The sequence below is a fragment of the Trachypithecus francoisi genome, unplaced genomic scaffold (genome assembly GCF_009764315.1).
Source record: "Trachypithecus francoisi isolate TF-2019V2 unplaced genomic scaffold, Tfra_2.0 Lachesis_group11, whole genome shotgun sequence".
NCBI lineage: Eukaryota > Metazoa > Chordata > Mammalia > Primates > Cercopithecidae > Trachypithecus > Trachypithecus francoisi.
In genome coordinates this window covers 71,152,893-71,171,334 of record NW_022681456.1, presented here as the reverse complement: position 1 = coordinate 71,171,334, position 18,442 = coordinate 71,152,893, and the positions used below count along the sequence as shown (strand labels likewise).

The following is an 18,442-nucleotide window of genomic DNA, read 5'->3' as shown; positions in this document are numbered from 1 at the left end:
TTGGGGACCCAGATGGACCATCTGGGGGGAAAAAAAAGTGTGAAGAGGAAGCTAGGGCATGGGGGTAAACCTGAGAGGAACAAAAAGGGAAAAGACATGGCTTAAAGCTAAAAGTTCATGATATGGCACATCTGGGCCTGGGTCTCCACGGGGGGCTCCACCCTTCCTCCTCATTCACCTGGCATTGCTACATTTAAGATCTATCTTCCACCACAGCAACACTGGCTTGCTCCCTCTGGCCCACCTGGGTTTTTTCTCAGGCTGGGTTTGTTACCCAGGTTGCCTGAGCCCAGGGCATTCATTCTCCCCACCCTGCCCTGCACATGTCTGCTCTACTTTTGCACCCCTGCACCCCAGCATCATCTCCCCAGGGAAACTTTCCCTTCATCTCTTCACCAGACTCCTACGCCACCCTGACCCTGTATTTCCCCTCTCAAGGCTCCTCCCATTTATATTTTACTTGTTAAACACCCATCTTTGCCTAACTGGCTCAATGTTCTTTTCCCAGTCAGGCCTGGCTTCTAGTTGGTTCTCAACAAATATTATTGATTGAATGAATTACACATGAAAATGAAGCAAACAATCTTTGTTTTTGCTGGGGACTAAGTTTCCGAGAAAAATTTGAGGTGATGAATTGGTTCATTAAAAGTTGAAATATTTTTAAAATGAGCCTCTTAAGTATTTTTCTGAATGAACCTTTCTTTGCCAGCACAGTTGTTAAGAGCAACCCTGAGCTATCAATGGGTAGGACAGCATGAGAGCCCTGTGGAGCCCTGAGTCAATGTGACATTGGCCTCTAGTGGACAAAATTGAGAATGCAGCAGCTCCAGGCAAAAGATGTCCTCTGGCACTAGTCACAAGGGAAGGAAATTAAAATCCCAACATTTCCTTTATTTTTCACTTCTACCATGCAAACTGAATTTCCTCCCATTACAAGGAGAGCCCATTGTCAAATTTTTGCCGAACTAATTAAAAAAATAAATTCAATACTTGGCATTCTGAGTATTAGTGTCTAGAAACATTTATTGACATCAGAGCTTCTTGAGAGGCAGAAAGTGAGATGTTATACCACGACTGAGTAGGAGTCAATTTTCTTACCTTAATTCCTTTTTTCCTAAATAATCTTTTCCAGCCTCCTGGTATTTTTATTGGGATTGCAGGGTTGCAGGCTATCAGACAGTCTTGAGATGGAAGTGCATTTTATTTTTAAATTTTTATTCTTTATTTTATTTTTTAAGAGATGGGGTTTTGCTGTGTTGCACAAGGTGGAATACAGTGGCCATTTACTGGCACAAAAAAAGCACTGGAGTTATAACCTGTTATGTATCTGACCTGGGCCGGGTCACCCCTCCTCAGGCATCCCGGTGGTGCTCTGCACCAAGGAGGTCACCACATTGACACTGAACCCACATGACAGCTCAGAACTCCTGGGCTCAAACAATCCTCCGGCCTCAGCCTCCCAAGTAGCTGGAATGACAGGCAATGCACCACTACCATACCCAGCAAGGTGCATTTTAAACCACCTGCTAGTCAAAGGGTAAATGTTATCTCTGTAACAAGGAGAGAAAAAGCTGAGACCAAAGAAGGGATACATTTAAATACAAAGAGGATGGAAATTTGAGGGGTGAATATATGAACTATTTTTGCCTTACAAACAAATCAGATGACAATACGTATTGTCATTATTTATGTATTGTCATTATGTCATTATTTATACGTATTGTCCTTCTCAGCACACTACCTGATGCCGTGAGATCCTGGAACATGCACCGGGTGCCTACTCGGTTCTGGCAAGATGCTTCTTGCTGCTTTGACTTCATTTAACAGCTTCTCATCACTTTGTAATCTCCAGGTTTTAAGGCCATGACCGCCCACTTGCCTAACTCAAGCCCTTATAAATATCCTTAAATCTCTCTTATTCTTTATCTGTATGCAGGCTGCCGAGCAAGAAAGAAAATCTTCAAAACCAAAATAATTGGCTCAGGATAAAGTAAGCTCAGAGAGGGAAAGAGTTGGCATAGAACAAAGCACAGGCGGCTTCTATGTGCACTCCTGCCAGGCAGAGGGGCAGCAAGAGACAGTGAGAGCTGTGGCACTCTCCCGAGGACATGCTCAGGAGTGAGGCCAACAGGGAAGGATGATAAACTCCCAATCAGACCCATTCAGATGGAAACGAACAGACAAATCCACATGTCTGGGTAAAACTAAGGCTTCTTGGATATTGGCCCCTGGCTCTGTTCTTCTCCAGCACTTTGCAGTGTGAGCCACCTTCCCAGTTGTGGTAAAACAGCCATTCTTAGATCACATCTGTATAGGATGGGGACATTTGAGCACTTTCCTAAACCCTGTTTCCCCCAACACTGGACTTTATACATATCTGTAAAACAGATGGTGGTCATGCTCACATCCAAGTGCAATCGTACCAGCTGGCATCAATATGAATATAGGAAATAAAAGCGATAAGGCCTGTATTTAATAAGCCTATGACCTCATGCACTGTCTCTTTCATCTTCTTTTCCTTTTTTTTTTTTTTTTTTTCTTTTGAGACGCAGTCTTGCTCTGTTGCTCAGGCTGCAGCGCAGTGGCGCAATCTCGGCTCACTGCAACCTGTCTCCAGGGATCAAACAATTCTCCCGCCTCAGCCTCCCGAGTAGCTGGGATTACAGGCAACCGCCATCATGCCCGGCTAATTTTTGTATTTTTGTAGAGATGGGGTTTCACCATGTTGGCCAGGCTGGTCTTGAACTCCTGACCTCCCACCTCGGCTTCCCAAAATGCTGGGATTTCAAACGTGAGCCACCGCACCCAGCCTTCTACATTTTTGCCAGCAACTGGTGCCAGGAACTCTGTCTGCTGCCAATTTCTATTGGGAACGGAAGTTCCATTATCACAAGGGGCCATCCGGGTGGAGCCGGGCGGCAAAACCGTGCGCTTTCTGGGAGCCCTCCAGGAAGGACAGACAGACCTGGCGCAGGCGCCCGACTGGCCCTGCTGCCCCAGGAATACCTCCCAGGAATACCTACCATTTCCTTGAATGCACTTTCAAGCGCCCCGATGACCAGGCACTCGTGGGGAATCTTCTTCTCGGTAAAGAAGCGCGTGGGGGGCGTGCTGGGGGAGCCCGGAGCCCCCACCCCTCCGCGCAGGGAGGCTGCCCGGGTCAGAGTCCGGCTGTTGGCAGGTGTGTTCTCAGGCTCCTCCCCTAGGCAGGTGGGGGGCAGAACGGCGGAGTTCTTCAGGATGTCCACGATGTCCTGCAGCTGCTCCGTGACGTGGTGCTGCAGCAGGCGCGACGCCACCACCGCTGCCCCGGACCCCGCGTGCCCGTCAAACAGCGACCAATAGTGGCAGGAAACACCCTCGGATTCCTGTGGGAGAGGACGACAAGGAGGAATGAGAACGGCTGTGGCCTTTGCCCCAGGGTCATACAGATTGTGCGACACCTATGGGACTGGGCGTTCACTTGGTTGTCTGTCTGTCGTCTGCAAACAATGCAGTCAAAACATAGCAAACAAAACAAACAAAACGCTCAGGGAAGGGTCCCCAAATGAGTCATTATTTGTTACCAGCACCAGAAGGATGAAGTGGTCCCTGCCTCCCCACCTAGCAAGCGAGCCCAAATGATCACATACTAAGCTACTACTTGGAGGGTGAGATCTACTTTAATCTGAGGTGTAAATGTTTGCATAAAACTCTCCTACAAACAGACAAGTCTGTATGAGTCCAGCTTGAACATCTAACTCCTTACCTCCCGTTTTTTTAATTTTTTTTTTTTTTTTGAGATAGTCTCACTGTGTCACCCAGGCTGGAGTTCAGTGGCACGATCTAGACTCACTGCAACCTCCGACGCCCAGGTTCAAGCAATTCTCATGCCTCAGTCTCTGGAGTAGCTGGGACTACAGGTGTGTGCCACCACACCAAGCTAATTTTTCTTTTTTGTATTTTTAGTAGAGACAAGATTTTACCATGTTGGCCAGGCTGGTCTCAAACTCCTGGCCTCAAGTGATGTGCCCACCTTGGCTTCCTAAAGTGCTGAGATTATCCCAAAGCGCTGGGATTGTAGGCGTGAGTCACCGTGCCTGGAACCTCCTGTCTATTTCATTCCCAGAGTAGGTTTCGTCTGGGGCCTTGGAAAAAGGCCCTTTCTCAGGTTTTACAATGGGAAATAAGTGGACCCATTTTCCCCTTTCAGAGCCCTTAAATGCTGGGATAATTGTTCCATCTTTCCTGGTCTACATCCTGAATTTTCAGAACAAGTTTTCACCCTAGACACCTAGTCTAGTCCAGGCCTCACAAGATGCAGCCAATTCAAATCTCCTCTTTATACTTTCCACCTCCCTTAGTTCTCCAGCTGATGCAGAGAACTAGTCTCCAGCTGATGTGGACTCTCAGTCTCTCCATTCCCTCTTCCTGACTTACGGCTACATGCAACCCGTGGTTCCCTCACCTACGTTGGGTTTAGTGGCTGCCGGTGGATTTCTAGATTATGTCAAGACGAGCACTTTTGAACCCATGTTTGAATTACACATGCATTAGATCTTAGAGAAAAGGAGTTCAATTATGATATAGCTGATAGAATAGAGAGCTCAGAAAGAAACCCACACATATGTTGTCAACTAATCTTTGACAAGGGTACCAAGAATACACATTAGGGAAAGAAGAGTCTCTTCAATAAATGGTATTAGGAAAAGTGAATATCCCCATGCAAAAGAATGAAATTGGGCCCTTTTCTTACATCATATACAGAAACCAACTCAAAATAGCCTAAAGTCTTAGATGTAAGACCTGAAATCATAAAACCCCTAGAAAAAAACATAGGGGAAAAAACTCCTTGATATTGGTCTTGGCAATGATTATTTAGATATGATACCCAAAGCACAGGCAACAAAGCAAAAACAAATAAGTGGGACTACGAAAATGTTTCTGCACAGCAAATGAAGTAATCAAGAAAACCAAAAGGTAGGTAGCCTATGGTATAAGAAGAAACACTTGCAAAGCATGTGTGTGATAAGGGGTTAATTTTCAAAATATACAAGAAACTCCTATAATTCTATTGCAAACAAAACAAAACAAGCCAGCCAATGAAAAAATGGGCAAAGGGCTTGAAGAGACATTTCATCAAAGATGACAAATGGCCAGCAGGCTTGTGAAAAGATGCTCACCATCGATACCTTTCATAAACTCAGTGAACTGAAATTAAGGACCTTCCCCAACCAGATAAGGGGCATCTAAGGAAAATCTATAGCTCATATCATATTTCATGGTGAAATACTGAATGCTTTCCCATAACATTGGGCAAAATAAAAAAAATGTATGCTCTCACTACTTCTTTTCAACATCATACTGGAGAGTTCTAGATAGTCAAGAAAAAAGAAAAGGCCTAAAGACTGCATAAGAAAATAGCTGGGCATAGTGGCTCATGCCTGTAATCCTAGCTACTCAGAAAGCTGAAATGGGAGAATCCCTTGAATCCAGGAGGAGGAGGTTGCAAGAGGCCAAGATCTTGCCACTGTATTCCAGCCTGGGTTGACAGAGTGACCCTGTCTCAAAAAAAAAAAAGAAAAGAAAAAAGATTGTTTAAGAAAATAAAGTTGCATTTATCCTGGCTTTGAGCAATTTGAGCATGATGTACCTTCGTGTCAGTTTCTTCATGTTTCATGTGCTTGGAGTTTGTCTTTCTAGATCTGTGGACTTACAGTTATTTCATATCATTTAGAAAAATTTCACCCATTATTTCTTAAAAAAATTTTTTTTGGTATCCTTCCCTCTTTTCTCCTTGGAAGAATCTAATTATACCTGTAGCAGTCCCTAGAGGCTGTCCCATAGCTCATTAAGGATACTTTCATTTTTTCAATGGTTCATTTTGGTTAATTTCTACTCCAATGTATTAAACTCACTGTTTTCTTAATCTTTTTCTTTTTTGTTAAAAAACGGACAAAGGATCTGAATAGACATTTCTCAAATTAAGACATGCAAGTGGCTAACAGGTATATGAAAAAGTGCTCAAAATCAATAATCATCAGGAAAATGCAAATCAAAACCACAATGAGATAGCACCTCACACCTGTTAGGATTGCTATTATTTAAAACAAACAAACAAAAAAAAGACACAAATGTTAGTGAGGATGTGGAGAAAAAGGAACCTTCTGTTCTGTCAGTGGGAATGTCAATGAGTACAGCCATTACAGAAAACAGTATGGAGGTTCCTCAAAAAATTAAAAATAGAACCATCATATGAAGCAATTTTACTGCTGGTTATATAACAAAAGGAAATGAAATCAGTATCTATAGCCCAACGTTCATTGCAGCATTATTCACAACAGTCAAGACACTGAAACAACCTTAGCATCCATCGATGAATGGTTAAGAAAACATGGTGTGTACTACTTACTTACAATAAGATATTATTCAGCCACAAAAAGAAGGAAATTCTGCCAGTTGCAACAACATGAATGAACCTGGAGGGCATTATGCTAAGTGAAATAAGACAGACACAGAAAGACAAATACCGCTTGATCTCACATGTGGAATCTAAAAAAGAGTCACTCATAGAAGCAGAGAGTAGAATGGTGGTTGCCAGGCGCTGGGGTTGAGGAAAATGGGGAGATAATGGTCAAAGGGTACAAAGTTTCAGTTATAAAATGAATAAGTTCTGGGGATCTAATGTACAGTATAGTGACTATAATTAATAACATTGTACTGTATACTTGAAATTACCTAAGAGAGTAGATTTTAAGTGTCCTCACTACAAACACACAAAAACTGGTAACTATGTAAGGGAATGGATGTATTAACTTGATTGTGGCAGTCATTTCACAATGTACCCATGTATCAGATCATGCACACCTAAATACATGATTTCTGTCAATCACACCTCAATAAAACTGGGAAAAATAAAACATTACATTTGAAAAAATGTAACTAGAGGGGTAGGATATAAAACACTAAGATATAAAACACCAAATATTTATATATTTGGGATCTCTATTTTCAGAAAATTGATGGACAAAGGGGTAAAGTATGCATATAACATCTACTTCTGACTAGTTGGCTTGTCTACCCTACAGCAATAAATACTGAAGGCTTTTTTTTTTTAACTGAAGCCATTAAATAAAATTCTTAGTATAATGCCAGTAGATACTGAGTAGGTATGGTGACATGAGCCATTACTCTGTGCTCTTTAAAACTTGATTTCCATTCAATTCTGTGCTAGGTGCTAAGAAATAAAATAGTTGATTTTTAATTCAATCAATATGTGATTTGAGTACTTTCTATGCAACAGGCTCTAGAGTAGGCAGTAGAGATAAAAGACTGGCTGAAAGAGATATCAGACATGGCTTGACCTTAATAGTCCAGTGGGGAAGATAAATACTGATTGATATGGTTTGGATTTGTGTCCCCTGCCAAACCTCAGGTTGAATTGTGATCCCCAGTGTTGGAGGAGGGGCCTGGTGGGAGGTGACTGCATCATGGGGGTGGATTTCCCTTGTTGTTCTTGCCACAGTGAGTGAATTCTTACAAGATCTGGTTGTTTAAAAGTGTGTAGCACCTCCACCTTCACTCTCTTCCTTCTCTGGCCATGTAAGACGTGCCTGCTTCCCCTTCACCTTCCACCATGACTGAACGTTTCCCTAAGGCCTCCCCAGTCATGCTTCCTGTACAGCCTGTGGACCAGTGAGCCAATTAAACCTCTTTTCTTTATAAACTACCCAGTTTCAGGTATTTCTTTAGAGAAGTGAGAGAACATACTAACACACTGATCAAATAATCACACATATAAACATAAGATCACAAGTCTGATCAAAGAGAGGACAAGAATAAATTCTCAGTACTACAAGGCCAGCCTACAGAGGGACAGAACACATTGGAGAAGGCTTCCTGAGGACATCAGGACTAGGCCGAGGATGCATGGAAGTTCATGAGATAAGGAGGGGAGGGGAGAGAATGCCAAGCAGAGCAACAGGAGGTGCAAGGCCCCTGCAGTAGAAGGGGCATAGACTAAACCATGGCCATGTGGCTGAGCAGGAGAGTGAGGAGCAAGATGAGAGTGGAGAGAGAGGTAGCAGCTAGAACACTCATTTTTTACAGGACACGTGAAGGATCCTGGCTTAGCTTAAGTGTAACAACAACATAAAAAACCATTGACTGAAGTGAGAATAACAAAATCAATTTATGTTTTTAAACAATCACTCAAGCTATTCTGTGAGATTAGAAGGGAAGTAAGGGTGAAAGTGATGATGCTAAGATAGGAGGTAAACGCTGCCCTAAAAAACATTCAGTCACATCCAGGCCATAAGAAACACATATGAACAATGAAAAGCATCATAAAACAGAGGTATAAACAGTAAGAGCTCTAACTCACAGGAGAGTGGAAAGAACAATGATCACAGATGAGAAGATTTGAATTCTAATCCCATATTCAACACCAATCATCAGCTGAGTGGAGGCAGGACAGGTGTTGGGCCACTAGCTGGTTGTCCCTTTTGCTTAACATTTCTATGCCATGGTTCATTGTTGTTGTTTTTTAATCCCTTGAACTAGATAAAAACAAGTGCATAATGAGATTTTAAAATCTTCAATGTCCTCCTACGCTAGGGGGATGTAAAGTGAGGGACATACTATTTGGGGAAATACAACCACAGTGTGTGCTTAGAGTTCAGCTCAGTTGTTAAAAGTGTAAGAGACCCTAAGGCCAGAGAAACACATCCAGTTACAGGTCCAGAAAAACCTTCCCATCATTTAGTTTTTGAGACAGGGTCTTGCTCTGTCACCCAGGCTGGACTGCACTGGCACAACCATGACTTACTGAAGTCTCAACCTCCCAGGCTCAAGTGATCCTCCAGCATCCGCCTCTCAAGCAGCTGGGACTACAGGCATGCACCACCACATCCAGCTCATTTTTGTATTTTTCAGAGATGAGGTTTTGCTATGTTGCCCAGGGTAGTGAAGTCCTGGGCTCAAGCAGTCCTCCTGCCTTAGCCTCCAAAAGTGCTGGGATTACAGGTATGAGGCACTGTGTTTGGCCACCCATCCCATCATTTAATGAACCTTATACAGCAGGCAATACTCTAAATGCTTTACAAATACGAACTCATTTAATCCTTACTCCAGTCCTCTGTGAGAGGTGTGGTAATTATCTGTATTTTATACTGTAGGAAAATGAGAGACAGAGAATATAACCACTCTAGGTCACCATCTATTAAGTTATGCAGCAGAGACCAGAGTTCATGCTTTCAGCCATCAACCTCTTTGCTAAGGTGACCACCCCTACCCTACCCCCAGAGGGAAAGCTTGCCTTAATTTATACATAGTACCAGAGTCCATTTTTCTACTCTACAACCTGAATTGCAACCAGAGTGATTTTTCCTAAAATACAAATTTGGTCATTTTCTTTTATGAGTCTAACAGCCTGCTCTATGGGCTGGCTCCTGTCCATGAGCCTCTAGTTTGCAGTCTCTGATAATCTCCCCACATTCTAGATCTTACTCAATTCCCACCCACACCAAACTACCAAACTTGCAGCTCATCACAAACCACTAACCATCACCACCTCCTTTACATAACTTCCACCTGGCTTTCAGCATGCAGCTTAAGTATCATCTCCTTCCAGAAGCTCCCACTGCACCCTGAGCACCATGTGGACAGTGACCTTGAGGGCTAGGGTGAGATTCCATTCTGGCAAGGCAGACTGGGAAACCTCTATTTACCACCTTGGAGGCACTAGTGAAATGTAATTCCTCTGTACCTAGTAGTGCTATGAAAGCTGCATGGCAAGGAAGAGGCACCAGAATTTAAAAGGCTCATGAAGGACGGCAAGAGGTGTTTCAAAGAACAATATGAGGCCAGAGAGGGCTACATGTGTTTGAAATGTGACCAAAATATTACAGAGAATAAAAATCTATTTTCAAAGGTGGAATGATCAAACAGGTTTTGCTGTACCCTTACTTTATTTTTTTTGAGACAGAGTCTGTCACCCAGTCTGTAGTGCAGTGGTACGATCTTGGCTCACTGCAGCCTCTGCCTCCCAGGCCCAAGTGATTATCCCACTTCAGCCTCTCAAGTAGCTGGTACTAAGGCATGTGCCACCATGCCAGGCTGATTTTGTACTTTTAGTAGAGAGAGGGTTTCACCACGTTGGCCAAGCTGGTCTCAAACTCCTGGCTTCAAGTGATCCACCCACCTCAGCCTCCCAAAGTGCTGAGATCACAGAGGTGAGCTACCAGGCCCAGACTGTACACTTATTTTAAGAAGGATATGAAGATTCTCCCTTCTTTCCTACCTGGTTCTTCTCAAAATGATGCCATCAACTGCTGTAAGGTAAGCAAGATGGTTTGATGCATAAAGTCAGACCTGGGAACATGAAGGATGAATGTCTCCTCAATGTCACACGAGCAGTGAGGGGCCTTCATCAAGGTTAGGAGTCTAAGCTGGAGATAAGGTAGCCTGCGCAATGCAACTATGAATCTAAGAGATTGGCCTGGGGAATCACAAATGATATGAACATGATGCTCTTAAAGCATCTCAAACCTGCGATTTCACTGCAAATACACATGTATTGCTTCACTGCTTAGACTCTTTGGTTACCCTCTACTGCCCTTAAAATGCCACTTTTTTCCTCTTAGATGCTGACATGTCTTACAGACACTGAATGATCTAGTTACTATTCACTCTTCAGCACATCTCTTGCTTCTTTGAGTGGTCCTGAACGTCTCTCATTTCCTCTCTTCTAACTCTCAGTGACCTCTGGAACTATGACCATCATGTTTTTCTTCTGCCTGAAACACTGATCCCTATCTCTCTGCTTGGAAAACTATTTATCCTTCAGTTTTTGGTGGAAGTGTGACCTATTCCATCAAGCCTGCTTGGATCACCTCAGCCCCTGTGCATCCCATTTTCTGTACCAGTATGCATCAGCCCTGCTCACAGAGACTTCCGTGTGTCTCATTCACTCTGGTATTCCCAATGAGTGCCTGATACAGAATAGATGTTCGATACTTATTAAATATACAAAGAAAGAAAAGGAGAGAATGGTTTTTATTTTTTTAAAGCAATACAGTAGCTTGGCAAATAGGGATTTTATATAAGACTCTTCACATTGGTAAAACAAACAGAATATCATAACCCTAACCTACTCCAGGATTGGGGATGACTTGATCTTGCTTTATTTACCCAGGACTATGTCCTCTCAGCTCTCTGAGGCCAAGTGTGCCAAGCAAATAAGGAGCCTGCATCTAGGACCCTGGGAATCTAAGAGGGGCTCCAAGGAAAGCAAAGAGACATTGCCATCTCTGGCTGTACTTGACTGCTGAGCCTCATGGTCCTACATAACCAATATGAAACTCTCTCCCTCTCTCTCTCAATCCAATCTCTTCTGAGCTAGGGCACATCTACCCCCATACTATTGGCAAAGGGGGAACATCTCCTCAGTTTGGTATTAACTCTGAGTATAAGATTTTGTGTTTATATGGTAAATAAACAAGGTTTAAGCATTTACATTATTTAACAGTCCAAGGGCAATTTTAGTTATTTAAAATGCTGGGTATTTACTTACACATTTTCAAATGAGTTAAAACAAACATATTCTATCTACCATATGTCTTAACATAGAAAGGCCACAGGCTTTAGATCAAGACAAATCTGGGTTCTGAAATTTACTACTATGTGACCTTGGGGAACTTACTTAACTTCTCTCAACTCCATTTCCTTATTTGAAGAAGAAGATAAAGGACAGGGCAAAATGGTGGTATGAACAGTAGGATTGCTTCATGTAATGATACATGTCTTAGAGCCTCCTTTCCTATGTGCCAGGCTCCATGCTGGGCACTAGGGATACAGCAGAGAATGAAAATGTCATGGTTCCCAAGCTCTTGAACTAACAATCTAGAATATGATCAGGTAATTACAAGTGCGATGAGTGTTAGAAAAACAAAGTGCGTGGTATCACATGAATGGATAACATGTATTAGATGTGCAGCTAACCATGGGGTATGGGGGGCACACAGGAAGGGGTATGGCTATGAAGGGATAGCAAGAAGGAGTTTTCTGTCATGATGAAACTGCTCTGAATCCTGGTTGTAGCAGTGATGATATATATCTATGCATATGTTAAAATTCACAAAACTGTATACCAAAAGGAAAAAGTTAATTGTACTGTATATTTTAAAAATAATAAAACATATAGCACTGTGTTCAGCACATAGGAGTAGCAAAAACACTAGAAGTAATGGTAATTACTTATACTGTTAAATAGCCTGGGGGGACACTGAGTAGGTGGAGAGACCAGGCTGCACATCTGAGCTCCTGACTTCCAATTCTGCCAAATGGGGTACTCATCTCGCTCTACTGTACAACTCCTGTTGCTTCTGTTCACCTTTCTTATTTCCCCTAAAGGAAGTCTTAGTTCAAAGGACATCTGATATGGTTTGGCTGTGTCTCCACCTAAATCTCATCTTGAACTGTAGATCTCATAATCCCCACATGTCATGGGAGGGACCTTGTTGGAGGTAATTGAATCATGGGGGAGGTCACTTCCATGCTGTTCTCATGATAGTGAGTTCTCACGAGATCTCATGGTTTTATAAGGGGCTTTCCCTCCCCTTCGCTCTGCACTTCTCCTTTCTGCCACCATGTAAAGAAGGATGTGTTTGCTTCCCCTTCCACCATGATTGTAAGTTTCCTGAGGCCTCCCCAGCCATGCTGAACTGTGAGTCAATTAAACCTCTTTCCTTTATAAATTACCCAATCTCTAGTATGTCTTTATTAGCAGCATGAGAATAAACTAATACAAATCTATCAAGCACCAGTGTTTAACCCCCCTAACATCACAATAAAATGGGTGTCACTCCATTTTGCCAACAGTGAAACTGGGGTACAGATAGTTTCAGTAACTCTACTGGTATATGGCAGAGATAGGATTTGAACCTAGTTCTTCAGACTCCAAGTTAAGGGATCTTTCCATCTTCCCAGTGGCACACAACTTTGTGTAATTAATCTCCTTGGCTTCTGTTACTCTGTGGCCTTTGCACTTTAGTGTTGCTTGCATTATTTTAATTTGGTTATTGCTTACTAGTAATTGCATACGAGTGTGATTGCTAAAATGTTTCCGCAATGGCTCTGCATTACTCTTCTGGAAACTTCAGAAAATGTTGATGGGGCACCAGCACAGGATGCAAATCAGACCCTTCATAATTAGAGTAACCTAGCTCTTGACATAATACACTTTAAAATTACTCATATTCATTGTAACAAATGTTTAACTTTATTTTTGCTCCAGATAAACATGAGTTAAATGTGTACTCCACTTGAAGTAAAACAGTATCAAGCCCTTTCCTGACTTACCATATAATTCTATTTGGCAGAAATAACTTCTGACTCACAAAACAATAACTTTGAGGCAGTTTTCCTCAAAATTGCACTCTAAATTATTTCATTTACAAAGAATCAGTCTTACACGCAATTTATAACACACAAATGCCTACCTACCTCTGTTCAGGAATACATCTGCAGCCTGATGAAGGAAGATTCCAGAAGGTGAATAATTGAGAGCTTAAAAATTGTTTCTCTTTTAGGCTTTCTCTACAGTAGGCTATTATATTCTCTTCTTGCAAAGGAAACTGCTTTTTAATGATTTTATTTTCCTTTTCCCATTTTTCAAAAAATCTAGTATGCCAGAACTTAATGAGTTCTAACTGGAAAAGACTCCTTGGGCCTTTCAACAAATATAAGATTGTTCCAAACAGAAATCTATCTATTAAACAAGGAGCTGAAGTCATTTCAGAAACAAGCAGGTGGTGTCCATTCAGCTTCAGGTATACTGATTGCAGGGCCAACCAAGGATGTCAAGAATGACCAGCTTAAATTTTAGCCCTACTCAAACAAGAGCCACATCACATGCACCTGAACTCCGGGGAATCCATAGACTAAAACAGCCAGCGTTAGCCATCTGGGTGGTTGTGAGGTACCCACCCCCTCTTATGGAGTGCCAGCTAAGAAGGAGAGGTTCTAGACATAACCTCAGACGTTTCCTGTGGAGACCAACAGAAATACCCAGATGTAGGGGAGGAAATACACAAAGCCAAGGAGTGGGGTTTGAGGTATTTGTTCCAGCTTAAGGAAACGACGGTTTTGCCTTCCTTTACTCACTGCACAGAGCTCTAGAGGTTTGCAAACCTCTTCATCCCTCTTCCCCTGAGACTAGTGCTCTCCACACGAAGCACATGACTGTGAGGCGGAATTGAAAAACAGTCAGTCGGCGTATAAGAGACACGTTAGGAATGCTTCCCTAGTTTTCATTCGGGATGACACTGGCGCCCTCGTGTGGCAGGTAAGTCAATCCTCCGCATGCATGGGATGCTGGTGCTCTTCCATGCCTGTTAGTTTTGGTACATGGCAATCCATTGCAAGGGACCTGTGCCCCTAAGTGGTGATTATACTACTAAATTTTAAACTAAAATTATTCCTCACATAGTGGACAACAGTTTAAAAAGATGTCTGCAAAGAAACTACAGATAGAAAACATGAGCAAATAAGAACATGTCAGAGCTGGCACTTGATATTCCCAGGAATGATAATCCAGTCATATCTGACAATCATCATCATCATATCTAGCCAAAACACTCTGAAACGCTCAAGGGGACGGGTGAAATATGGAATTATACTCGCTATTGTTAATGATGGATTTTGCCTTGATATATTAGTTAATGATAGCATGAAGTCTTTGCTCTCAGCAAGACAGTAAATGAGTTACTGTATGAAAAACACTTAAATCAATGCCTGGCATACAATTAACACTGTATCACTGTTAGCTGTTATTTTAAAACATTGCCTTTTCATCTTTATTGCCCTTCAATTATTAAAACATTTAAAAAATGTTTAATGTATCTTTATAATTTTAAAATAATTATATACTTTATGGATATACAGTAGTAGGTTATATGTCAATAAATGATCAATAAATGAACAAACACTTTGGGGTGCATTTTTTTTTAAGAGACAAGGTCTTGCTCTGTCACCCAAGCTGGAATTCAGTGGCATGATCATAGTTCACTGCAGCCTCAATCTCCTGTTTTCAAGCCATCCTCCCACCTCAGCCTCCTGAGTAGCTGGGATGATGGGTGCACCACCACACTAGGCTAATTTATTTTTTATTTTTATTTTTGTAGAGATGAGGTCTCTCTATTTTGCCCAGGCTAGTCTTGAACTCCTGGCCTCAAGCTATCCTCTTGCCTTGGTCCCCCCAAGAAGCTAGGACTACAGGCATGTGCCACCACATCTGGCTAATTTTTAAATCTTTTGTAGAGAGGGTCTTGCTATGTTGCCCAGGCTGGGTCTCAAACTCCTGGCTTCAAGTGACCCTCCTGCCTTGATCTCCCAACACTTTGAAATTACAGGCATGAGTCACCACACCCTGCCAAAAAAATGGTTTTTAACTTATGATTTGGAGACTGTTAATTTAGAAATAGTTGTCCGAAGGGAAAAAGTGGTATCCTCCTAGTAGCATTCACAAGTCCTTGGCTTATTTAATATTATTCTTCCCTTTGCTACCCTAACTATTCAGGTGTTTACACAACCAGTGGAGGGGCCATATCAACAGTACAAAAGGCCTATTGCAGATGTAGAAATCCCACTTTGAGTGACATCTCATGGTTGATTTTTACAAAATGTCCTATATGAGTACAGAATGCACTTTCCATCCCTTCTCTCCCACTGCCAAAGAAAAGGGACTGATCACTCCCTGTTGGGGAAACAGAGTTGCCATATTCTGTTTCCCCACTATATATGTGATTATATGGTTTGACTTCCATAAAGTTTCTGGCCAGTTTTCCAGGAATCACAGGGAAGATGATAATGCACAGTCCAGAGCACCTGCTATAGGCATTCCATCCACAGGGCTTTCAATGTCCGGTTTTTCATTTGATCCTCACAGTACCACAGTGAAAGGGAGAAGAATAAGCCAATAAGGAGGTAGAGATGAGAGAACATTTGAGTGACTTCATGAAAGCCCTTCCTAGGGCCCATGTTCTATTGCTGTCCACATGGAGCCATGACCCTATAGTGTAGTTCACTTTTTACCATACCTCTTTTTTTGACTAAATTGTTCAGATACTCTGCTCTGCAGTGGAGGAAAAAAAAACCCCTTAATTTCATATACCTTAATGAATATGCTGCTTCCTTCTCAGGATATGACAATATGAATTGCAGGTTTCTTTGGCTGAATTCCTCCAACATAATGAGACAGTAAGGTGCAGGATAGGTTTAGTAAGTTTGGCTTTTGTTTTTAAATGGCAATTTAGACCTGTCTTAAAATATTAATTTATAAAAGGAAGTACAAAGTTTGTAACAGTTTTTGCTAAACTGCATTGTGACTTATTCTAGAATCAATTCGGGAATATTCTTAAACTATTAGTTACACATCAACAACTTCTCCCTAAATTAGTTTATGGAAAAAACATAAGTACTGTGAAATAATACTGAAGTGCAGTTGCCAATCCACTATTAGAAACAACAACAACAATAGATAATATTTATTAAGCACTTACCCCATGCACTATTCTAAGCACTTTTCATATTTTAACTCATTTTGCTCTAATAAGCCTATGAAATAGCACCTATTATCACCAATTTACAGATGGGAAAATTGAGGTATGGAGAAGCCAACTGACTTGCACAAGATAACACATCTAGTAAGGGGCAGAGACAGGATTCAAACTCAGGTATTCATGCTTATCCAATCAGAAGGCTTTTTTTTTCTTCCCATGGTTTATGCAAATGATGGTCTTTCTATAATTTAGCAAGAAAATGGACTATAAAGAGAAGATAATTTCATTTTAGCTCTGTTTTTCACCTGAGTAAGAGTTATTACGGCTTCTGAGTTGACAGGGGACACTGCTAACTAACTCCCATATCAAAAGAGAAACCATAATGGAAATGAGAAAATATTTAGTATCAAATTTTATTGAAATTATACATATCAACATTAGGAGTTATTCTTCCTTGATGTCTGACTTTCCCAAAGAGATTTTCCTGCTCCATGTCTCAACTGCTAATGGATACAGAGGCAGCATGGTGTAAGTCTAGATGCTGAGGCCAGACTGCCTGGGTTCAACCAACATCTACACTTTCTAGCTCTGTGCCTCAGCTTCCTCACCAGTCAAAAAAAGGCAATAATAATACATATTTATGCACATATTACAGTTTGAGCACTCCTAATCCAAAAGTCTGGAAAATGCTCTGAAATGCAAAACTTTTGAGCATGGACATGACATCACAAGTGGAGAATTCTACACCTGATCTCAGTGGGTCATGGTAGAAGCACAGGCACACTACATCTCATTTATTTAGCAACCCCAGGGAAAAGAAAACTACCTTCAGGTTATGTGTATAAGGTGCATACAAAACACGAATTAATTTTGTGTTTAAACTTGGGTCTCATTCCCAAGATATCTCATTATGTATATGCAAATAGTCCAAAATCTGAAAAAATCTGAAATCCAAAACACTTCTGGTTTCAGGCATTTTGATAAGGGATACGCAGCCTATATGAGGTTAAATGAATTAATACTGGCAAGGCACTAAAATCAGTGTCTGGTACATGAGTGCTGAGTATTATTTATTTATTTATTTTTTAAGAAGAAATGAAAGAAGAAAATAAAGTTTATTGCCCCTGACAATGTTCTTCCCACTTAAAGCTGTGGGAAGTCAGATTATAAGTGAAGCAAGAAGAAATTTCCATTTCAACATAATTTATTTTCCTTGCACCTTACATTTTGCCACAGTGGGAAACTATAGTAAAACCATGTCGTGTTCTCAGCTACTATGTACATCTTGGTCAAACCTGGTCTTCAGAGTCATCCAACACCCACCAAGAAGGGATCTTTAAAGGGACTCTAGCTGACATCAGTCTCCTCAATTCCTGGGTATAAAATCATCCATCTTAATCACTGGCAAGAGTTCTATGTCCCTAGAACTAAAAGAGTTTTGAAAGAAACCACTGCATTACTGACCAAAAAAAAAAAAAAAAAAAAAAAACTGGCCAGGCACAGTGGTTCATGCCTATAATCCCAGCACTTTGGGAGGCCGCAGTGGGGGGATCACGAGGTCAGGAGATCCAGACCATCCTGGCTAACATGGTGAAACCCCGTCTCTACTAAAAATACAAAAAATTAGCTGGGTGTGGTGGCGGGCGCCTGTAGTCCCAGCTACCCAGGAGGCTGAGGCAGGAGAATGGCGTGAACCCAGGAGGCGGAGCTTGCAGTGAGCCAAGATCACACCACTGCACTCCAGCCTGGGCAACAGAGGGAGAACTTGTCTCAAAGAAAAAAAAAAAAAAAATCTAAGAAGAAAAGAAAATTGTTATTTTCTTCATATGAGCAGAACAAGGAACAAAATGTTAGCATAATAAAATGAGATGAATAAAAGGCTGCTCCTATTACATTTTTATAGC

At 41.6% G+C, this 18,442-nt stretch overlaps 1 protein-coding gene across 6 annotated transcripts in view; it reads right to left on the bottom strand.

The window, feature by feature from the left end:
* PPM1H (protein phosphatase, Mg2+/Mn2+ dependent 1H) overlaps nt 1–18,442 on the bottom strand; it is a 349,098-nt gene that overhangs the window by 213,152 nt on the left and 117,504 nt on the right. For all 6 annotated transcript variants that reach the window (XR_004439771.1, XR_004439770.1, XR_004439769.1 and 3 more), the window contains exon 4: nt 3,024–3,368. Coding sequence is in view for 3 of the 6 variants with exons in the window: in XM_033221424.1 (XP_033077315.1) it covers nt 3,024–3,368 (345 nt within the window). In the remaining 3 variants the exon portion in view is untranslated. The remainder of the gene's footprint in view (nt 1–3,023; nt 3,369–18,442) is intronic.